General features: G+C 32.8%; 1 protein-coding gene across 1 annotated transcript in view; it reads right to left on the bottom strand.

Annotated features, from left to right (window-relative positions):
• SUZ12 (SUZ12 polycomb repressive complex 2 subunit) overlaps positions 1–25,345 on the bottom strand; it is a 38,511-nt gene that overhangs the window by 3,142 nt on the left and 10,024 nt on the right. The window contains exons 5-15 of the mRNA XM_063110581.1: positions 19,459–19,508; positions 16,721–16,806; positions 14,884–15,115; positions 13,731–13,824; positions 9,543–9,648; positions 5,511–5,688; positions 3,914–4,005; positions 3,570–3,713; positions 2,874–3,031; positions 1,750–1,948; positions 1,138–1,217 (exon numbers count right to left, since the gene is read on the bottom strand). Of these exons, the coding sequence (XP_062966651.1) occupies positions 1,138–1,217; positions 1,750–1,948; positions 2,874–3,031; positions 3,570–3,713; positions 3,914–4,005; positions 5,511–5,688; positions 9,543–9,648; positions 13,731–13,824; positions 14,884–15,115; positions 16,721–16,806; positions 19,459–19,508 (1,419 nt within the window). The remainder of the gene's footprint in view (positions 1–1,137; positions 1,218–1,749; positions 1,949–2,873; positions 3,032–3,569; positions 3,714–3,913; positions 4,006–5,510; positions 5,689–9,542; positions 9,649–13,730; positions 13,825–14,883; positions 15,116–16,720; positions 16,807–19,458; positions 19,509–25,345) is intronic.

A 25,345-nucleotide genomic window follows, 5' to 3' on the forward strand; every position in this document is an offset into this window, starting at 1 on the left:
TTTTTTTTTTGGCGGCTGGCTGGTACAACGATCTGAATCCTTGACCTTGGTGTTAAAACACCACACTTTAATCAACTGAGCAAACCAGCCACTCCATCTTTACTACAACCCATTAAAAATGTAAAGATGGCTGGCTGGTTAGCTCAGTTGGTTACAGCATGGTGCTGATAACACCAAGGTCAAGAGTTCAGATCCCTGTACTGAAAGACTACTCTTAGCTGAAAGGCAGTATAAAAACAGGCTATGGGCCATCCACCCAGATACCTGGACTAGAATTTATACACCAACTCCTCTTCATTCCCCAGGAGTAGAGAAACAAAAATGTCCCCTCCTATTATTTAACTTATCTATAACTGAAAAAAACCTTGAATGTTTGTGCTGTAGAAGAAAGCCTTAAATGAAGATTTGACTAAAAGGATGGTAGAGAAGAAAAATACATGTAATGACAGGAAAATAGCTCACACAGGGAAGGAGGCAGATGTGCAGGAAAAATAATAGTTGAGAACATACTTTTATCCACAAAAGTGTAAGAAATAAGAATTGTTCTATCTTGACTTCTATGAAATAGAAACAAATGAGAAATCAGAAAAGCCACATATTTTATTCTGAATAATTAAGCAATTTTAAAAAATTGTGATAATAATTCTCTGGTAAATAATTCTCAGGATTTTCCAGGCATGTAGTACATGGCATCTTATTTTTGTATTCCTTGGCAATAAAAGAAATAATAACTGGATCATTAAAAAAAAGATATTAATCTATTAATCTAATAAGCTTTTAGAAATTATTCTGCCTGTACATTAAGATACAATATGTAAAAGTTCAATTCAACTGGGGGTAACATTAAAGATAGTTTTTTGTGTAAAAACTGAAAGGAAGAAACCCAAGGCCCTTTAAAAACCTATTGTTAGATGCAGCTAGGAGCTGTCACTTTCCTTATATATTCTCTGAGCATCTCCATTTTTCTTTATGCAATTAAAATACTTTGGACTAGGATAAGATTTGAGACATGTACTTATATCTAAATTAATGGAATTTTAAATAAGATTTTAACATGGGTAGATTTAGAGAATGTGAAGAAGCAAAAAAGAGCATAAAGAATAACAGAATATTTAAATAAATTTAGAAGTACCCTACCCATGCTTCATGACATGGAGATTCCATAGTTTCATCACTTCTTTCTCTCCTTCATTAACGTCAGAAAATTCTTCGATTTGCTAAAAAAAAAAAAGAAAAAAGAAAAAATCTATTAAATACAGAATAAATATAATTGGTATTTCTAAGAAAAAAATTGTGAGAATGTCAAAAACAGAATGTTTTGGAATTAAAAATATTATAACATATTTATACAGCTAAGTGGCCACATTTCTTAAAATCAACTACTATCTAAGCAGTAATTTTAAAGGGGAAATCCTAAATTATACAATAGCTACCTATAAATATATAAATGAAAATATACATGCTGGGAACACCAGGTCAAGGGTTTGGTTCCCTTTACCAGCCGGCCACCAAAAAAAAAAAAAAAAGAAGAAGAAGAAAGAAAGAAAATAATACGTATTTCTTTTACTTGGTAACTTTTTAAATGACACAATTATAAAAACTGTGCATTGCTGGATTCCTTAATTTAGAAAAAATAAGCTTATTTACAGTAAATCAAAAGTCCAGTTTTTATTAAACAATAGTTTTTGAACATTCATTTAATAATAAAATTCTAAGATCATTGTCAATAATGATGATGATGATAATTACTGTAATCGTTTTTTCTCTTAGCCATTCGGGATCTTTTTCATCTTCACTGTCCACTTCCATTTCTTGTGGACGGAGAGGTAAGCATGTATCGCTATGGAAATACAGACGATTGTGGCCACTACTGTATGTTCGTTGTTGTTCTACTTCTCCATCTTCAGATTCAAGAAATTCAGACATGCTTGCTTTTGTTCGTTTTGGCCTAATAAAAAGAAATAAATGTTGATGTAATACGGCATCTACATGTACATCATCTAACTACATGACTATGAGCTGAGATCTGCAATAGTTTGTAATAATACCAATTTTTTACAAAACTAACCACAAAACAATATGTGAGACCCCCCCCCAATTATTTTCTTTCTATATATGATGTGAAGTAAACCTATTATATATCAATTTAAACACCAAAGTTTTAAAGATAAAACTGTCTTTCTGGGTGTGAAAAATAAACCTAGAAAAAAAGAGAAACACGGTTCAAAAGGAGAAAAAGGAAGAAAGTGTTAGGGCACATTAAGAAAGGAATATGCATATAAAATCCTATATGACAAAACTGTGTATTCTAACATATGTACTCGTGAATTCAAAAAGCAGAAAAACCACAACACTGGTTACACCCAACTATCCAAGAGTTCAGCTTTACAAAGATAAAAAATTCCCCTTTGTAACCTGAACCTCAGCAGTCAAATCTGCTGCTGTGAACACACCACTGTGCAGAAAGAGAACCAGTCTCAGGTAATATCTAAGAGGATAGTGTCATGTGGAATATTAAGTGACAGGGAGAGAGTTCTTTATATTTCAAACTACCCCAATAGAGTATATCCCTTTTCTGCAAGTTCCTGCCTGGGTATGCACTCAGAAACTTCCACTGGGAGAATTCTTTAATTCCACTAAGCACCGCAGCAGTAGTGACATTAACAGTTAAAACTCAGGGAAAAAGCTGTAAGGAGGAAGTGAAAAAACCCCTCTAGAAATAGGAGCTGGGGAGGGTTATAAAGCAATATACCACTCAGAGACTTACCTAATACTGAAATAATGATTTCAGTAACTTTGTGTGGTTCCTCTTTGTTTTTCTAACATCACCAATAAAAGAGAATAAACTTTTGTTGTGTGACCTTTTTACCTACCTGCACACAAGAATGTGTGTGATAGGTGTTCTCTTCACTGGTCCATTGCGACTAAAAGCAAATCCAGGTTGGCGATGAATATCCTGAGGATTTCCTGCATAGGAGCCATCATAACACTCATTGATAGAAACATCTATCCTAGCACCTTTTGGATGATACTGTAATAAAAATAGCAAGGTGTTTAGAAAAAGGAAATATTAATTATCCTACCCTAAAGTAACTATACCTCCAATTTAATTATTTGAAAAGTATTTGTGGGTTCTTAATGTTATGAAAACTAAAATAAGCCAGGCATACTAGCATGGTGAACAGGAAGTAGAAGATCTGGAGTCAAAAAGATGTATGCTGAAATCCTGACTGTGCCATTTACTGGCCTGGTGACTTTATACAAATTACTTTTTGCCTAAGCAAGAATAAGAAAACTACCACTTAATTCAAAGAGTTGGTGTGAGAATTATGTGTCAATATAGATATGCTATGCAAATGTTAATTATTCCAAATATATGTAAACTGACTCATTCACTATAATGCATACATATAAGCAATCCATCCAAAGCAAAAAGAAATTTTTTTTGCAGGTGGCTGGTACAGCCCAAATTTTGGTATTTTTACACGAAGTACAGTTTTTGAAAGTCAGGTTATCTTATATTTGATAAATAATATATTGGTAAAAAAAAAAAATGAAAATTTACTTACAACATAATTAAAAATAAATCTGCTATGGCAGAGTTTAAGATGCTTGAGCAAACTATAAAGTTTGCGGCAGTTCAGAGTGCACCAAGGGCAATGTAAGTCATCTCTTGCTTCAGTTTGTTGTCTTGTATTATTGTTATAAAGAAACTGAAAAAAACAAAAACAAAACCCGGCAAATCTCAAGCTTAAACATCTCAAGATATTTTGTCTCAATATCATCACTAAAAATATTTAAAACAATATCTCTGATTTGATTTTCATTTAAATATGTCAAAAGATTTCAGATATAACATAGAAAACAAATGCATTTCATGATTACTTGAAAAATTAGTGTCAGCTATGTTTACCTGATAAAATATTCTTAATTTTTGTCGGTTTTCATTTGAAGTGTCTTTTTCTTTTCTTGCTTGTAGATCTGTAGTCAATGATTCTTTAACAGCTGAAATATATACATTAATATTTAATGAGAATATTTGCTTCTAAAAAGTGAGATTACTCACCAAAATTATTAAACTTTAAAGGTTTCACAGAATTCTACTTGTAATATTTAACATAATTTCTGTTTTCACCTTCAACTGATGATCCTAGGAACAATCCACTTCATCAGCACCCCCAAATCAAATGTTAAGGTATTTACTGGAGGGACTTATATTTCTTTAAAAAAATACCTTCTGTGTCCTAAACCATTATAAAACTAACCCCAAGTAATTATATATGGTAACTATTCTGTTTTATGAACTTTAAGGTCAGAGTGTGGTTTTGATTGGTCTTTGTATTCCCAGTGCCCAACAATAAATAGGCATCCACTAAGTCCTGGTTTATCAGCAATTAAATAGAAAAGTGATTCTATTAAAATCACTCCAAATCCAAAAGATAATTACCATTATTGCTTTTGGTATATCCTTTCAGACTTAAATATTTATTTTTCCTGACATAACTAACCATCCCACATGTACAATTTTGTATAAAACATTTTTTCTTAGTTTCTTTGCAACTCTTTTATGTATTTCACTGGCTGCAGAGTATGTTGATAAGTACCCAGACCACTACTGACTTGGGAAATCTTTCTCCTGACACCAGCCATTTCTTTTATCTCCTTAATCTGACCACTACAGTGACCTGCACACAAGGAATGTACGTGAGCAGTCAATGTCAAAGACAACATCTTAAACCTTTTGCCTCCTTTAAGGTAAAAATACATAGATGTTCTCAAGTCAAGGACAGTTCCTATCAGGCAGATATAAAATGACAGAACACTGAAACTTGGGCCTTAACTCAGCAGAGAGGTTAGGGTATTCCATTTATAAGTGTTTTTCGTCTTAAAAATGTGCAGCCCCATACCAGCCAGCCACAAAAACCAAAACAAAAGAAACAAAACCCCAAAACAGAACAATTTACCACAAAATTTAATCAGTCCATGTTTTGATGATCTTTTTCCAGCTCTAAAATTGTAAAACACTCTGAAGTAATTAATTCAGTTTTACAACATATAAGAAATTTTACATAAATTATAAAACGTATAGTTCCAATTCCCTTTATACTTGCAATTCCAAAATCTGAAAACCAGTCATTTTCTCATTAGTTTGTAAAAGAAACTTACTTAGTGGAAAAACATCCTAACTTGACATGAAGCTATCTACAGACCGCACTTGGAAAGGTTATATAATATATGGCATATATACTATATACCATATCATGCTTCTAAAATATTAAAAGAAAAATTGAAATTCCCAGACATATCTGACACTAAGGTTCTAGATAAAGAATTGTCAACACAAAACTTTACATTTAATATAGAAGAACCCTAATTTATCATGGCTCATAATCTAATAAGCCAAATAATATTTTCCAAAGAATAATTACATGGAGGAAATACAAATGAATTAGTCTAAAACATAAGACCTAATGCTGCAAACCACTATTTTGATAGCAATGTTATCTTACCAATAGTTTGAGTAGGTTTAACTGAACCAGGTTTATTTTCTTGATGGAGACTCTCTGAATTCCTAGTGGCAAGAGGCTTGGCAATAGGAGCTGTAGATTTATCATTGGTCTCTCCTGTCCATCGAAGAGTGAACTGCAACGTAGGTCCCTGAGAAAATGTTTCAAATGGAGGCAGCCTCTAAAAAATAAAAAGCATGAAAAGTGAAAATTTATATAATGAATTTAAAGAAATTGTAGAAATATTAAAAATATTCATGATGATAAGTTAATATGGATTTATTTGACTTAAATCAATAAGTTTTCCTTGAAAACCCAGATACTAACAGAGATGGTCAGGAAAATAAGTAATTGTATAGAACAGTGGACAATGTAGAACTACAGAGCTCTTATCAGCAACAGTAGAATTGTTGCCCAGCAAAGCTAGGTTGTCAGATTTTTCAAAAGAAGTCAGAAATCCAAGTTTTCATGAGAAATCTTCCCATTTTTATGTTAATAACCAGTTCAAAATGTCTTTAAAACAAAACAGTGGTACCCAAAGCCTGTTAGCTTGTAACTTCTGCTCTTAGGTGACCACTTTCATTTTATAAACTGAGCAGCTTTAGGAATTAATAATTTTCCTTGACTTTCCCAGCCTCACTGACAATGACCATTCCTACCTCTTTTCTTTGGTTTTGGGACACTAACTATTCTGGCTCTCTTCCTTCAACTCAAATCACTTATAGGATGACTCTTCTTTTCGTCTCCTTAATTCCTAGCTTACCTGTAGCCATCTGCCCCAATCTGTCACCCATCCTCAAGGATTTACACATTAGACTTATGGTCCCAACTTGGTCCTCCATTCCTGTCTTTACACTTGAACTCTAAACCCTTATCTCCAATTGCCTCTTGTACACTGCCACTTGATGATCTCAATGTCATCTCGAACTAAAACGTTTCAAAACAAATCCATTATTTTTTCTTATAAAAGAAATGTTTCTTCTCAGTTAATAATTACTTTTGTTCCATGCATTATCATTCTACTGGTAGCCACACACTCTCCCTTCAATGATCACAACAAAAACCTAAGTATAGGTCCTTATTGCTTACTACTACAGTATCTCAGCTGCTCTCCCTGCTTCCAATTTTTACTTCCCAATCCAAATACAGACCAAATAATCTTCTGAAAAACTGCTTTCATGCTATTCTCTTTTACAGAAACCTTCAATGGGCTCTAATTTATTTTACTAAATAAAGCCTAAACTCCTATATCTTTATTATAAATAGTCCTCTTAAAACTATAATTTTAGACTAGAATGAGGGAAAGGTGTCATCATATAAATCAGTTTTGACAAAGTAAGTCCATTATCTAAATCTTATAAAAATACTTGTGACGCAAAAAGATACAGATACATTTTTGAAGATGTAAAAAATGTTAAAATATCCTAATTATCCATTAAACTGGCAGTAGTTTATTAAATTATGGAACATTTATTTAAAAGAATACAACAGTGCTTTTAAAAAGAAGTAAATCTGTATGCCCTAGCTTTAAAGGATGTCCATTTTACACCACTGCAAACAATTTGGGGGGGGAGGGGGGAACAACTCATATATATATATATAAATATATATATATAAAATCCTTATTTTCTTATGAATAAACTCAATACACTTTAAGAAATTCAAAACTAAAAGCTTGCTTATAAAAACAATAAATACCTGCAGAAAATTCAAACACTGTGGATAGTATAAAGAAATAATTATTTGAATCCTATCACCTGGAGGTAACCACTATTATTAATTTTAGAAAAAGTGGGATTATATATACTATCATGTATGCCAGTTAGCTCAGCTGGTTAAAGCGCTGTTATACCACCTTAAGGGTTTGGATACCCATACCATCGAGCTGCTAAAAAAATAAACAAACAGACAAACAAAAAAACCCACTATGCATACTATTATGTAAAAATTAAATATGGAAATCTTGTCACACTATCATCCTTTTAAATGGCTATTTTTTCAGATTTAAGTTGTTTCCAATTTTTCACTATTTAAAAAATGCTGAGAAGACCTGTTATCTACATCTTTTTCACAGTTAACCAGTTACTACATCTTGTGACAAAACAGTAGAACTGGAATTAATTGTTAAAGACTATATATATATAGGGCTGACCCTGTGGCTCACTCGGGAGAGTGCGACGCTGGGAGCGCAGCAGCGCTGGGAGCGCCAAGGCTGCGGGTTCGGATCCTATATAGGACTGGCCAGTGCGCTCACTGGCTGAGCGCAGTGCAGGTGACACCAAGCCAAGGGTTACAATCCCCTTACCGGTCCCCCCAAAAAAAAAAAAAAAAAAAAAAAGACTATATATATAATTTTAATTTTATACATATCCCTAGTCTGCCTTCCAGTAAGGTTGCGCCAACTTATTCTTACACCAAAGTATTATTTGAGAGTATGTGTTTTCATATTCTTAACAGTACTAGAAACTGTCAATATTTCTAACCTTTGTCAAGCTAGTAGTCAAAAGTACTTATCTCTGCTTTTGTATGCATGTCTTTAAATATTAATATGGTTGAGTATCTTTTTTAAAAGTTTACTGACCATCTATAATTTGTTCTTTTAAGAAATGCCTGATTGCCATTTACCCATTTTACTTTTTAGATTATCTTTTTCTTATTGATTTATAAAACTCATATACTGATTTATAAGATTCATAATATCAGCATTTTGTACGTCACAAATATTTTTCCCCAGTCTATTTTTTCTGTCGTTAACTTTACATTTTTGAAGTATAGAAATGATTCATTTTAATCAGACAGTTTTTACTGTATGCTTTTTGGCTTTTTTAAAAAATTTTTTAATTGTGATAAAATATACATAACATAAAATTTACCACCTTAACCATTTTTTCTTCTTTTGGCGGCTGGCTGGGAAGGAGATCCAAACCCTTGACCTCAGTGGGGGTCAACACTGCACTCTAACCAACTGAGCTAACCAGCCAGCCCTCTTTTTTGGCTTTGGTATCATACTTAGAAGGGTATTTCTCACCACAAGATTATATTCTCATTCACCTACATTTTTTTCTGAACTTATAGTGTTAAGTTTTGCATTTATGTTTATAAGCCTTCAGGAATCTATTACGTCTAAGTTTATTTCCAGATGGCTAGAGACCAATTCTGTCACAATTAATGAACAGTTTATCTTTCCCACACAGATCTATACCACCACCTTTATCATAAACTATATTCCAAATATACTTGAAACTATTTCAAGACTATGCTACCTACAGTGATCTGCTTGACTATTCCAATGCTTATAATATACAGTTTAAGTTCTTTTAACTTTATAGTATGTTCTACTATCTGGTAAGTAAATGTTCTCAGAATACTTTTCCAAAAATTTCTTTAATATTATTACATACTTATTCTTCAAGATTAACTTGAGACTAACTTTAAGGCCTAAAATATTCCTTCTGAGATTTTGCTTGTGAAGGTACACTGACCTAATGTATTTAGAAATAAATGACATCATTATATTTTGTTAAGTCTGCCTATCCAAGAAGTGTATGTATGCCTATTTATCCTTTAATATCTCTTCAAAGAGTTACTTTAAGTACGCTTCATCTAAGTTCTGCAGATTTCTTCAAAAATTAGTCATCATGTTACCTGCTGTTACTATGAATGGGATGTAAAATAGCAGTTAACATTTATTGAGCACTTATTATATGCCAGGCATGGTGCTAAACATATTTTATTAATTATCTCGTTTAATCCATCAATTCTATGCCTTGTTTTTAGATGAGAAAACTGGGACACAAATATGTAACTTGCCAAACGCCACGTGGCTAGGAGCACAGATTTGAATAAGGCAGTTTGGCTCTAAAAACAATGCCTTACATTAAATACTCTGACTAGATCATTTTACTTGTGTTTTTCAAAGTGTAAAAAATGAAGGACTCTTTACTTCCAACATGAATTTGCACTTGGGAAAGAAAACATCAATCATAAATGGGAGTTCATAACTATAATGTGCTCAACCTTCTAAGTAGTCCATACCTTCCCATCAAGAATAGTCTCCCATGTTGCTCTTTTCTTGCTTATTGGACATTCTTCCATTTCCTGCATGGCTACTTCATATTCCCCATCTAAAAGCTGTAAGCGCCTGTTAGACAAACACATACACTTTAAAGTAACCTCTGTATTAATGTAAGTACACAAATTCTACATCTTTAGATTTATACTAAAAAAGCATTTATTAAATTTATAAACTAGCTTATATACCCAACAAGATTTTAAAATATATCTACACTCCAGTCCTGACAAAAGCAATTTTAGTGATGTGCACTAATAACTATATAGCTAGAAAGTTATTTCTAGTTTACTAGAAATTACTGTAGCTACTCAGATATAACTTCAAACATTTAAAGTATAATATGCCTAAGGTCTCAAAACCTGGTAAATTTTAAACATGAAGTATAAAGCACATGTGCAGGCTCTATACTTTAAAAAATAGGATAACAACAGTGTTGAAATACTTGCCTTGGGGAATTATGCTTGCCACTAAGAATTATGCTTGTTATTTTTAACTTCTGTAAATGTTTCAACTAGAATCCTTTACTGTTATACCTGACCAGTAAACTAATTGATTATAATGACAAATCTGATAACTATAGGATCTTGGGGGCACCTGGCACATATTGGTGCTCAATAAATATTTTGTGGATAAATAAATGAAATACTGGCTGAATCAAAGAATCAATTAAATTATACTCATACATATTAGTTTTAATGTGTGTATACATACATATGTGTGTGTGTAAATGTTTTCCATACATTTAAAAACTGGTAACCACTACTACTCAACACCATTGTTTAACCATGCTCAATATTGTATTTAGCAAGAATCTGGCTTCTCTTCATCAGTCTTAGAGAAATTCTATTAGGTGATAATAGCTAACATTTATTGAGTGCTTACTATGTGCCAGGCACTATTCTAAAGACTTTACATGGTTCATTTAATCTTCTCAACAACTCTACGAACTAGGTGCTATTAGTCCATTTTCAGAAGAGAAAACTGAGGCACAGAGAGGGTAAGTAACTTGCCTTAAGATCAGCAGTAGTAGCCAGATCTAGTAAGTGAATCCAGGCAGTCTCTAAAGTCTGTTCTTTCTGATACCAAATAATTTTGAGACTTAAGAATATTTATCTTTTCTCTATGTTGTACTACTTCAATTTAGTCTACTTCAACAGTATATCCACAAAGCTATTCAACTTTCTATTTGAAAAAGCTAGTTTTATTTATATAAATAAATAATACGTTCATATGCTTCTAAATTAAAAAGGTGCTCCCCTCATGCTTTTATGTGGTTACATAATATTCCATTTTCTGGTTGTACATTTGATAGCTACAATCCAATGTACTCTCCTACCTGTAATGTATGATGAGGCCTTTTTTCCCTTCACAGCCTCATCAACAGTGCATTATCAAGATTTTTGATCTCTGTCAATCTGATAAGTGAAAAAATGACATCTCAGCATACTTTTAATTCAGATGTCTTATCTTTTTGTTTAAGAGCTATATGTATTTTCTTTCTTTTGTAAAGTTTTTATTGTATCCTTTGCCTGCTCTTCTACTGGGCTGTGGTCTTTTCTAATTAGCATGATCTTTTTATATTAGAGGAATGAGACATCTATCTATAATATGAGTTGAAAATAATTTTCCCTTGACTTGTCATTTTTATTTTGACTTTGGTTATAGTGGCTTTTTTGTTTTCTGAAGTTAAAAAATTTTTATTTTGCTTAATATTTCATACTTTTCCTATATGGCTTTTAATTTTGGTTATTTTTTCAGGAGACTTTAACCTTTCCAAAATTTTAAAATAATTTTCACACATCTAACTCTCAGATCTTGGCTTATAAATACTATTACTCTACTAAAAGGAATCAGGACTCCTTGAAGAAATGGCAATTCCAGAAGAGAGGTAGGCAAAGGAGAAAGTAAGCCTGGAATATCTTACTATTCCAGAAAATAAGTTAAAACTTAAAAAAAAAAAAAAAAAAAAAAAAAGTCAGAAGAACCAGGAGCCTGTTTGGAGGTACTCCTCCTAAGCAAAATTGAAACAAATTGAGCATTAAAATGAATGACAAAATAAAGTAAAAACAAATTGAGTAAAAATACTTTGTTAATCCATATTGATTAAAAAAATCAAAATTAAGGCAAGGAATTCTTTTCTTTACAGAAAAATGTCAACCAACAAATGTGGAAGAAATGGTAGAAAATTACCATTTGGCAACTGCCAAAGGAATAGTTTATTCAAGCAAGAATCATCAATGAGTGCTAAAACTATTGGGTGAAAGGCTATTGGAGGAAAAAGGATATTCACCCAGTTTCATGTATTATCACAGAGATTACATGTTGATTAATGAAATAGATAAAGTACTATTACAATGGAGAAATATGGTGAATACCACCAAGTGGCATAATCAAGTCACCAAACCTAGCATGACCTTATATCTGTGACGGGGTGTACAAATAACACATTATCAATTAGTATCCCTGCCAAAAATCTGAGTGTAATCGTGAGGAAATAATCACACAAGTCCAAATTGAGACACATTCTGAATAACTACAGGCCTGTACTTTAAAAAAAAAAAAAAAAAAAGTGGGCCAGGCTGTGGCTCACTTGGGAGAGCGCGGTGCTGACAATACCAAGTCAAGGGTTAAGATCTCCTTACCGGTCATCTTTAAAAAAAAAAAAGAAAAAAAAAAAAGTGTCACAAAAGGCAAACAAAAAAGTGAAGTGGTGCTGGAGAACCATTCCAAATTGAAGGAGACTGGACAGATATGGCAGCTAGCTACAGAACAGGGTAGGGGGTGGCAAACTATAAAAGACATTACTGGCATCAACTGGGGAGATAGCATTGTACTTGCTATAAGCTGATTTTCCTGAGTATGATAGCTGTATTGTGGTTATGCAGGGAAATGTCCTGGTTCTTAGGAAAGAAATGAAGCATTTGGGAATGAGGAATAAAGTAAATTTTCAAATGGTTCAGCACAAAAATAAAATAGTCAAGGGTACTTAAAAGTTTGTGGAAAAATATAATTAAAAAATAATAATACGAATCTTTCCATGAACTTTTTGAAAACCCCTCATACACTCACAAATAAAGCAAATGTGGCAAAATGTTAACTGATAAACCTAGGTGATGGATGTGTGGGTGTTAAATAACTATTATTCTTTCAACTTTTCTATGTTTGGAAATTTTCAAAATAAAAAGTTGTGGAAAAGTTCTCATTTCTTCTTGGTACTTTTTTCATTAGAATAGAAACAGTATTTCTTTCATACAAAGAAAATGTTAACATATATGTGAGGTAGAAAGAATAAAAAACACAATGTACCCCCATGCTGCCTAAAATAGAACATTTAACAGATCAGTGAAGCCCAGCCCTTCCTTATCCTAATCACTTCCCCCACAGGAATGGCCCAGTTACTTTTCTTGGCTCTTTCTCCTATACCTGGCTGATAGGGAACTGTTAAGTACCACCAATCAGCCAGGTGTAAGAAATGGCACGTTACAGGTCTCACCCTCTACTCCTATGAAAAAAGTGTTTGCTTCTAAGACCTTCTTTTACTGATGTTAAAAGTCTTCATTCCCAAACAGAAACTGCAGATGATTATAAACCCAAGTGTTCCTTGCCTCCCTGTGCCAAATGCACATAATACACAATAATGATTAAGCATAATTTTTTTCATTAACTTTAATAAACACATAACCCCAAGATCAGAACAGGGCCTACTTCATTCAGGTCTCTGCTCAAATATTACCTCCTCCCAGAGACTTTCTCTATAAAACAGTGACCATTTATTTTCTTTATTTTTCTAAATAGCACTCAGCCATATTAATACATATTTTTGGGGAGTGGTCTGTTTCTTCCACTAGAAGCTCCCTGAAAGCAAGGACATTGCTAGGCAGTGTCCACTGCCCAGAATGGTGTCTGGTAAAGAGTAGACACTCAGAAAATACTTGCTGAGTAATCTAAAGTGAGCCATTCAAGTAGTTCCTAATCTGTATTTATTGCTTTCTATGTGATAAAGAGAAAAATTCAGCATTTCTGAGTTTGTTTTTTCATTAATAAGAATAAAGAGAAACAAAGACAAAGAAATAATATTACCACTATATTCTGCTTCACAATGAAAACATTTCTAGAACATTATGGGAGCCTCACTTGTCCATCAACATTACCTGTTTTTATCAAATACTGTCATTTGCGCAACAAATGTCTTTTCCCCGTCTTCACGATTTCGTTTTCTTCTGGCTGGAAGTTCTTCATTGACATCTGAATTTAACAAACATTTCTCATAAATCAAATATTCAAACAAAAATGTGTTATTTATGATATACTGTCCCTAACATAAAACATGCTACATTTATCCTGAATGTTACAAATTAAAGTTGCAATATACTATGTATCACACCTTTTCCAATTTTGTGTGTTTTTTTTAAATATATATATATATATATTTTTTTTTTTGTCGTTTTTTCGTGACCAGCACTCAGCCAGTGAGTGCACTGGTCAGTCCTATATAGGATCCGAACCGGCGGCGGGAGCGTTGCTGCGCTCCCAGCGCCGCACTCTCCCGAGTGCGCCACGGGGTCGGCCCCCAATTTTGTGTTTTTGCCACATGTATACATCCTTACTTTCTGACATTCATTGACATTAATTAACCCCACATCTTTGCAAATGCTAATTTGTTTGGAATGATCTTCTTTGGTAGGCAAACTCCCACTCACTCATGGTTACTTTCCAAGAACTTTAGAGGATATTTCAAAATTCAAAGATTATTTCTTTCAAGGTACTTCTCCACTGAACTTCACATATAACTCTATTATACCACCCATCATTTTGCTGCAATTATTTATTTCCTGTATCTCCCTACACTAATTTGTGAGGCTTTGGAGGATAGGACTGGATGTTTTAATCATCCTTGTGTCCCAGCACCTATATGCTGGTTGAATGACTACTTCAAAGATAAAATCAGAATTGCTAGAAGAATAGAGCAATGTGTTGAAGGATACATGATAAGTGTAATAAAATGTTCCTTGTTGAATCTAAGTGGTGAGTAGACAGGAGCTCACCATAAAATTCACTGTTTTTTGTTTGAAAATTTTCACAAAACGTTGGGGTGGGGGTGGGAGATGAATTCCTTTTTTGCTACAGAATTAACTTAAAGTACCAGTCTTTCAAACCTTGGAAAGGCAAGGTTTAAAATAACTCAAAAAGAGTTATACACAATAATGTGAAGGTATTCCTATGAAGGAATACTGGTTATTATTTCCCTTGGCGACCTTAATCTCCAGCGATAAAATCTAGTAAAATTATTGAAATAAAAATTACCAATATTTTCATTGGTTTCTCCATTAATCATTCCATTAAACTCTCTTCTTCCCGGACGAGTCACTCTAAATAGCAATGAGTAAGACTTCACCATATGGCTGTTACTAGGTTCAAATTCATTACTGGAAACTGCAAGGGACGGGAAATTTCCAGGTTTTGTTTGATTGAGGTCAGGATTCAAAGGCACCTGCTTTTTACCTGTGGGAACTTGCCTTATTGGACAACTTACATCCTGCAAAGGTAAAGATTATTACATTATTTGTACATATGCAATGATAAGAATTACAATAAAACTTCTAATCACTACTATAGAAGACACTGTATAGGCCATGATTACCAAATGGCATGTTAAAATTCTAACCACAGTTCTGAAAACTGTGAAGCAAAGATGAAAATTTGTACCAACTATATTCCAAATTATTAAAGCAACCAAGGATTTCTGCAATATAATGAAAACAATGATACAGCAATATCCAATGTTTAGCTATGGTCATCTGAAATAGTTTTATATTAGAAATATGGAATTAAAACCATGATTAAAATGTTAAACTCAAGCAACTTCATCATTTCCCCTCAATTTTCTATTTTTATGTAACAATAATTGATGAGACCATTAGAAATGAAAAAAGATGACCACAATAACCCCATGGTTGACAACATTATGAAACAATAAATCCATATATTTAAATGTTATTTAATAAATGTGATATTGATCATCTTCTGAGTAATGCTTTATTATCACATAACTAGTTATGCTAAAAGAGCATAGTAGAAAAGTTGGAAGATACAGAAGACCTTTATGGCAAAAGAATACAGTACGTATCTTATGGTAGCTTCATTTATTTAGAAAAATGAAACACATGCTTATGGTCTAAAAATAATTCTACTCTACAAAAGAGAGTAAAATGAGAAATGTAAATCTTGCCCATTCCGCAGGTCGTACACTCCAGAGACGACTAAAACTAGCAGTTGGCTGTGTATAATCCTTCCAAGAAATTGTTTATATATGTTTTTTGTTTTTAAACACAAAAAGGATCATACTAATGTTCACATTTTTTTCTAAGTAATGTATCTTGAAGAATTTCATATCACTACTTATTATATGTGGGAGTTACATGGGAGTGAAGAGTGACATTTTCTAACTTTACATAAACTTTTTAATATAATGTTACACTGCTGCCTCTTATCGTCTAGTCCACACTCCCTACCACTGCGCTAGCAGTTTTCAAGCCCCCTTATCATCTTAACTATGATCTTGGAAGATCAGCAATCGAAACTGTGGCTATACGGGTCAGTTCCTACTCTCTAAAAAGACTCAAAGGCTTGAGGCTACTAAAAGCACATCTATCGGCTTTGGAGAGTTGCCCAGGAAATTTAACCATCACAAGACTTGTTCATATGGGAAAGTAAACTCATCTTATGAATAAAAATTGGAAGCAATGTATTAATAAATTAATGGCTGATAATGATGACAAGAGAATTTCTTTGCCTGAGAGCAGTGTTACAAGAGATAATCCTGTGGGAAAAACTCTTCATCTAAAATTTCAACGGGTACAAATAGCTAAGGAATAGGCTAAGAAACTGAAATGGTAGTTAAGCAACTAAATACAGCTTCTTCTTTCATTTTCAGATAAAGTTTTAGACAGACACTTAGACTGCAAAAAACAAAGATATGGGAGGTTGGCAAAAGAGGTTATCAGTTTTACAATTCATCCATCAACATATTTCTTAAGCTTTTAAAGCTTAAAATTTGGCTTTCAAATAAAATATATATGCATGAACATGTCCAATTAAAAAATTATTCCACTTAATCTACCAATATCATTTTATATATTACCTTTCTTTTTTTGTGGCAAACTTTCACAAGCAAGACTTCCAGGGTAACAGAATTTTGTTCATTTTCTGAGTTTTGTGATGGCTTATCTAAATAGAAAATCAATACCTTAAAATCTATTTTTAAGAAAAATATAAACAAAGTATTCACTTTCCAAAGAAGTCTAGGAATTTCAAATAAAGACTTCCTATAAAGAAGACTTTTCAAAAGTTTACTCATTCTTTTTCCCCCAAATCAGTTCCAAACTTGCAGCAAACTCTTTAAAAGCCTTTATGTATAGTCATTTAAGTAAAACTTTAGTAAGACAACTATAATTACCTTTCTATATACTGCGATTTTCTCTTCATTCAAATAAGATGACTCAATTATTTTAATTTATACTTAAAAAATATTTAGATTACTTCTGATTTCAAGATTTAACATTTATGATAATAAAAGAATATAACAAACTGCTGGTCAAAAGTAATTTTAACAAATACAGTTGAAGCTTCTTGGTAGAAAGCACAAATGAAATAGTTCAGGAGAGAGAACCACACAAAATAAGCATCTTTAAGTTTTCCCCCTTCTCCTGAAATCTATTAGAAAAATGAGTTAATTTAAAATACAATTAAATTGAATTAGTAACTATTACACGTTTCATTTTGAATGCACAGAGACATTAAACTAAAGTTCTTCTTTTTTTTTTTTGGTCTTTTTTGTGACCGGTACTCAGCCAGTGAGTGCACCAGCCATTCCTATATAGGATCCGAACCTGAGGCGGGAGCGTCACCGCGCTCCCAGCGCTGCACTCTCTCGAGTGCGCCACGGGCCTGGCCCTAAACTAAAGTTCTTGATTTGACCAAGAGAGAACAAATCAATTTGATCTATTTTTTTGACGCTTTCCCTGGAATTTCTTTAAAGCCTAAATGGGATAGCAAAAATTAATATATTATTTACTGGCTAGGAGAATCCCTTGGCTTACAAAGTTTAGGGATTTTAATTTCGAATACTAGAGTCTATATTCTCTATATCAATTAACTAACAAAGGCTTTGCAAATTAAGGTTCCAGAGTATTCCTCCATAATTTAACTTCCATTAAGGGCATTTTTTTTTTTTTTTGGTGGCTGCCGAGTACAGGGATCCGAATCAGTGACCTTACTGTTACTAGCACTACACTTTCCCAAGTGAACTAACTGGCCAGCCTATTTACTTGTCTTTAAAATCCCGAAGATGTTAATAGTTCAAAAATGAATACTTAATCATTAATTCATCATTAAACTTCAATAATATATAGAGCTATTTTAATAGATGAATCCATAGACATATACAAAAACAAAATAATTTTTGTCCTAAGGTTCTGGATGAGACTTTTTAAAAAATTTTTGGTGGCTGGTTGGTACAGGGATCTGAACCCTTGCCTTGGCTGGACAATACTTTTCCTACTTAAAAACATTCTTATGCGAGGTGTGTTCATAAACACATTTAAATCAGTCTGTTTGGAAGCTGTATCCAGGATAAAAACATTTTAATACAGCAAAAAATAATCCAATGTCTAAGATGCAATAACAAAAGTCCTCTTAGAACAATACTCACCATGAAAATAGTACCTTAATAATCTTTATGTATTTATTCTAAGCAGTCTTAAGTAGTAATTGCTACACAAAAGTCTTCAGTTAAAAACAAAAGAAAAAATAATCAGATTTTAGGGATCCTGACGTTGGTTTTCTATCCTAGATTTTAAAAACTATTTTTCTTAAAAAACAAAAAACAAAAAACTACGAATATATCTTGAATGGACAAGAGAGGGATATATCTGCTTTCTTCCCAACTTCCACTAATTTCAAAGTTATAAATGTAAATTATTTTCTGGAAATAGAATTATCAAGAGTTTACTTTCTCATTTACTTAAACAACATCAAGAAAAAATTTTAGAAAGTGATTTCAAGCAATTTTTGAACTCTATGTATTTTGTCATGTAGACAGAAAGTTTGATCAGATGATTTTCCAAAGATTTTTTCCAAATAATTTAGGAGAAAAAAAACATAGAAATGCTACTCAGCTTACTTCTATATTAAAACTTGACCATACCTAAGGCAAAAAGTGTAAGTTACATTAGTTGCGATTACAGATACAATCAGATTTCAAACTTCTTACATAAAATACCTGACCAGTTATCAAACTGTCCTAATATAACCATTTTATTATTAAACTTTCTTACTAAACAATACCAAGGATAAGCAACCTGGCATGTTTCTAATAAAGGTTTTATTCTGTTGCATGATACTTAAAGGATAGATACACAAATTAAAAACAGATAAGTTGACAGGCATTTTATCCATTTTTAAAACAACTGTTGACTGTTCCCATCATGCTTTCAGTTTTTACTAAGGTAACATAAAGTATATAATTTCCTCTGTATAATATCTATCTAACACAGTGACATATCCCATTGGTAGTAGCAGTTATTTTAGTTGTTTTACTTCTTTTTTTTTTTTTTAAACATGATACAATAACATCAACCCAAAATGTTTATGTGGAAAGAATTCTACTTAGGAGACTCAACACCTATTCCAATTCTAAAGCAATTTATTAAAATTTTCATCATCGGCCTTTATAATTTAAAGTTCAAAAAACATCAGAATCAACATCTATTCCATTAAATATAATTTTATAAATTTACATCCAAAAACCCCACTTTTTTTTTACATTCACAAAGGCATTTTGCTATTAAAATGCCAATATATTTACTCTTAAATACATACCATTTTTGTGGAAGAAACCAGTAAATGTAAGCTGTAAATGAGCTGACAAGCTAAACAAAACAAACAAAAAATTTTATCACTTTAATGCTCTGTAATAAAATAGCCTAGACTTTAAAATATAACATTGAAATCAAAGCTACTTTAGCTAATTTATAATATTTAATTTTCTCATTCTTAACTGCTATTCAGGGCCATGAATCCATGCTTCCTTTCTGTTAAGTATGAATCCAAAATAGTGTGTCTACATATTTAAACAAAACAACATTCCCAGCTATTGTAACTAAAAAAAACAACAAACAAAAAAACCCCATGACTCACAAAAATAAAAGCAAAAACACAAAAACCACCAGAGAGGAAAAAAAACAGATCACCTGAATGAGATCAGATAATTTACTGTGCTTTAGTGTCCTACCTATAACATGGTAGCAGGTTTCCCTTCCCACATCTCCAAAGGAAATTTTGATAAGGATAGCTGAATCCTTGCAAAAATATTTGCATATTTTAAAGCTATGGAAATTCAACCTTCTGAACAAATGATGCAGAACCATTATAGTATAATTCAATCAAGAGTAAAATACACATTACAAATCTGCTACAGATCTGTAATTTACTGGTTCAACATGTCATTTTCACTTCTAGTTTTAGAAGCTATGGAAAAGGAAATGGGAGATTAAATTAGTAATCCTTTAATTTTAAAAATATCTATTAACAATAGAAAAACTATTGGAATGGGATAGAATAAACAGAAACAACTGGCTTTTGTACTACCTTTATACTGCAAAAGAACAATCTATTTGTTGATTAGGAGCCATTCATAATTTTCCAGATTATAGTTTCTGTAGTGTGATATAGACAGACACCAGATTTTGCAGGGCTTATAGACAACAGATGGTGGGAAAGGGAAGCAGTACTGATCCCTCACTCAAGAAATTTACTAGGGGGAAGAAAAAAAAGTAAATCGTAGTTACTGGGCAATAAGGATTGGAAAAGGTGTTGTATTTTTTTAAAATGATGGTAACAATCTAAGCATTTTTATAATCAGAGTTACAGAAAGACATTGAGGTCAGAGAGCATTAAGGAGCAAATAATGAGTAGAAATGATGACATATTATAAAGAGGTTAGCCTTGTAAATATGACCAGGACTACTCTTTTTCGAAGATAGAGAAATAAAAGGCAAGTGAGTGAGATATTTCAATGAAGGTGTGGGGATACCTCTATCTTCTTAGTGAAGTAAGCCACAAAACTGCTAAAAAACTACAGGGTGGGAGTTTCTATGGGCATTTCCAGAGTACTAAGGAAAGTATGCTAGAATATCAGTAGAGGACAAAATGACTATGGAAAAGTAGAAGTATAAGAGTCCAAGCAAAGTTAGAAAGCACAAATATGAGGGGAAAAACTAAGAAAAACGGTAACTTAAACGTGAACAAAAATGGTATATAACAAGATCCTTTAAAACAGATAATTCTTATATTACATAAACATTTTTACATTATTCACTTTCTGACATGAATCAGATACTCTTAAAAACACATGGGGAGGAGAAGCATTGTTGATAAAGGGAGAGTTCTTTAACTTCGTTGTGGTGATCACCACTTGACTGTGACAAAATTCAGAATTATATACAAAAAGAACGAATGTGACTACACAGAAACCGTATCTCAGAGCAAGAAAAAAAGAAAAAGCTCATGGGGAGATCGACTGTAGAGGAACACAAAGGAATTATTTGAGGTGATGGATATGTTCTATACTTTGAATGTGGCAATGGTTATACAGTGTATACATTTTCAAAACTCAAACCATATACTTAAGATAGGTACATTTTATTGATGTTAATTATACTCAAGTTGATTTTTATTTTGTTATTATTAAGATTAGTCAAGCGCCGAGAAGGAGGGGAAGAGAACAAGCAGTTCAATCCGCAACTGAACAATCAATTGAGAGAACTCGCTATCTTCATACCAGCCTCAAGCTGATTTTTAAAAAGCATAGCCATCTACAAAATCTACGTGCATTTTACTAAAAAAATAGTTAGCATTTTCCTATAAAAAGTTCCATAAATATCACCTTACAAAGCAGAATTAGCTAAACTCCAAAACATAACTGAAACACACAGAAGAATATTAGTTGCTTCAATTAAACCTACTAGTTAATTTTATTAAAACACCATTTTTTATCTCTCATCTCTTTATGCAAATTTTTTAATGAGTCCCCAACTACCAAATATTTTATCTAACTGTCTATAATATGGCTCCCATTTCTTGTCAATTCCACTAAAGCCTTATATAGAAAAATAGAACAGAATGATAAAACAGAGACAGAAAATGCAAGTTTGAATTCTAGCTCCAGCTATTAGCTGTGACCTGAAATCCATAAAATGTGGACCTCATCTCTCTCAAGATTGTGAGGTTTGCATAAAATAAGTATCCAGCATAGTACTCTTCTTTTCTACAAAGACCTCAACCCTCACAGAATTTAATGATCACTTCTTTCCTTTATAAGCACTTGTATTTACCCCTTTTTTCCATTACTGTTTTCATATACATTCTATTTCAAAAATCTTTTTATTATATTGGTGTCTCTAGCACCTGGCAGTGTCTTACAGAAAGGCACTTAATAAATGCTTCTCATAAAGATAATGTCCTCCGAAAGCAACAAGCTTTTTAAGGTCAGGGATCATGGCCAATTACATTGTAGAACTAATAGTATTATTTACATTGTTTTTCTGGGAAATGTGATTCTAAGTTCTAACATGCAATGTCAGAAATATCTTGCATTTATCTACCCCAGAAAATATTTTAAATCAGTGTTATGCAAAATGTGGTCTGCAAACTAAGGCCATTAGAGAAACTTATCATTCCACAACAACATAAGAAATTGAGAATAAGACTTTAAAAACTTTTATAGAAATACAACATTGCCATAACCTCCAAGCATGTGATCAGTGTATTTTATAGAAGCATCAATTTACAAAAGACTTGAAATTAAAAACAAACAAGGAAGTCCTTCACCACAGATGGTTTGAGACACTGTTTTAAATGGCAGTTATATGTTACATGGAATAGCCTGCATATTCAGCCATCACTATAACACTTTCTTTGAGAAAAAGAATTCCACACTTCACTAACCAATTTTTTTTAAAAAGATGGGAATGTGGTCTGCTATGCATGATTCCCCCTCCCCCACTTAAAAGTAAACACCCTGATATGTACCTAGAATAAAGTGTAACAATGATCTTTTCTATAGGTGGTTTCTTCCAAGCAAAAAAGGAAAAAAAGGAAAAAGGAAGGGAAAGAAAACTTCCCTCTCTTATGACTACAGTGTCCACATCTTAATTAATGAGGTTGTACCAGAGGAAAAGAAAGAAAAGAAACAAGTAAGGTTGGTCAGGCCTGTTTGGTTTTAGGCTACAAAGGATCTAGTTTAGATGACCAGGACAAGACATATGGATTTGGTTCATCTGTGTAATATGTTTCCTGTCAGTATATTTTCAGGAAGTAACCAACACGGTAACAAGAAACGAGATGGAGAACTTGAAATTTTGGGATGCTAGATTCCAAGCACAAACATCCGACAGTTCTGAAGCAGTCTGGAGAATGAGGTTAAGTAAATTTGTAAGGGACTACTGTTTTGAAACAAGATTCATATAGAAACCTCAAATTTTAATAACAGCTAGATTCCACAGAGGGACCAAAGTTTTTATGCTGAAAGAGACCAAGATTGCCTCTAATTTATACATGTAATCTGATAGTGGCAGTCACAAGGCTTTCATTTCTAGGGTCATGGATATATTACCTCAAAACAGGACAAGTCTGTTAAGCTACTTGGCATCTACATTGTTAGATGTTAGCTACTCAGCTTTTCTTATATTTTATTCTATGATATATGAAACTGAGAAATTGATGACAACATCAAACTCGTTTTTTCTGGAATCCAGGATCTCAAAATACAGGGCTTTGGCACATGAGCATTTTACAGTGAACATTCTGTGGTGAGAAGACAAAGTTGAATGGGGTACAGTGTGTTTGTGTCTATTATACATAAAAGGATCATCTTCTAGAAGTACTGTAGAAAAAAGCATAAAAGGATTAAAACAAACCCAAAGATTATACAAAAAACATTAAAAAAAATTTGTTCTTAAACACCAGATTTTAAGAATCAGATATGCTCAATGGCAAGTGATGAGGCACTTCAGGAGCAAATATGTAAAAAGAAATTTATGGCCAAGGTTCTGAAAAAAGAACTAAAACAAGAGTGAAAAGATGACAATTTGAAAACAACTTTGAACCTTATAGTTAAGACAGGAATGTTTTAAAAGAGAGAAAAAGGAAGACGTAAGATCTTATTAATGGTGGGAAAGACATACAACCAACTTAGCAAGCAGCAGCTTAAAGACTTAAAAATGCAGCTAAATCTACAAAATGGAAGAACAGGGAAAACCCATTAATGCAATAATTCTATTTAAAATTATTTAATGATTTTCTTAGGATTAAGACCAACATCCTTAAACAGCCCACAAGACCCTGCATCATCTGGCCATGGCCATCTGCTCAAGCCTGCTCTCATACGACTCCCCCTGCTCTCTCCAGTGGGCTACCTTGGCCTCAAATGCTGTATGCATAATATTCTTTTTATCTAAACCACATATCTGCTTATCCTCCTTCTCCATTTTACTCCTACATTCATCTTTAAAATTTCTTCTTATTTCTACAGAGAAGGCTTCCCTGACCATCATTATGCCCATATCTAACATCTCAAATGAGAACTGGTTCTGCTGCTTTATACATTCATAGTTTCCCTATACTTTTCTTTCCTAGCTCTTATTTTATAATACTTATTATATGATATGTCTTTCCCCCATAAACACCTAAGCCCTATAAAGACAGTCTTCATCTGTTTTGCTCATCATTATACTTCCTAGGATTTAGTATAGTACCTAGATACAGCACACTAAGGAAATGGGAATCCCCCACATCCCCCTACAAACATAGATCCAGACTTTGCTGTTGTACAAAAAGATGCTTAGAAATGGACATGTTTGGAAAAGGAAGACTACTAATTCAAAAGCTTAGATTTTTAACAAAAACATAAAAAGCGATAAAAGACACTTTTTTGCCTTACCAACCAAGTAAAAACACAGGCTTGAAAATATTCCTAATAAAAGTTCTAGTTAAAAAAAAAAAGAAAGAAAGAAAAAAGAGTTTTGAGGGCATTTCTTCAACTACTAACAGTGGACCAGGAATGGAAGAAGAATAAGGAGAAAAGAAAGGAGACATTTGCTTTTCATTTTGCCCCAGGAAACACTTTTGGAAGCAACTACATCGTGGAAATATTTTCATTTTACTCTGTGGAGATGAACTTAGAAGTCAAGAGTTATGACTACAGGACTGGCTGGTTAGCTCAGTTGGTTAGAGTGCAGTGTTGTAACACCAGGTTCAAGGGTTCAGATCCCCATACCGGCCAGGTGCCAAAAAAAAGCAAACAACAAAAAAAGAATTATGACTACAGAAGTCCAAAACTAGTATGACTGACAGCATAAGAAACCTCTGGGATCCTGCTAGGATGGACAACTACAGGAAGGCAAGAGATTTATTCTAATAAGCCACAGTGTTTGGTCAAAATCCATAATAAATTCAAAACTGGAATATCAGAGACAAGGGCTGCAGAGGATACAAGGCATTACATCAGACATTCTAAAAAGAAAATAAAGATATTTTAAATATATATAACCACACCAAAAAACAAGGAGAGACATCAGAAAAAACTTGGGAACTAGTGATGTGACTTATGATGAGTTTCTAAAATTTGCTAATTGCTTTGGAGTTTTCAGAAGCCACTCTGCAAGAAAGGAAACGACCTGCATACATGGTAGACTTTATTATTGAGTTT

The sequence above is a fragment of the Cynocephalus volans genome, chromosome 10, assembly GCF_027409185.1.
Source record: "Cynocephalus volans isolate mCynVol1 chromosome 10, mCynVol1.pri, whole genome shotgun sequence".
In the NCBI taxonomy this organism is placed as follows: domain Eukaryota; kingdom Metazoa; phylum Chordata; class Mammalia; order Dermoptera; family Cynocephalidae; genus Cynocephalus; species Cynocephalus volans.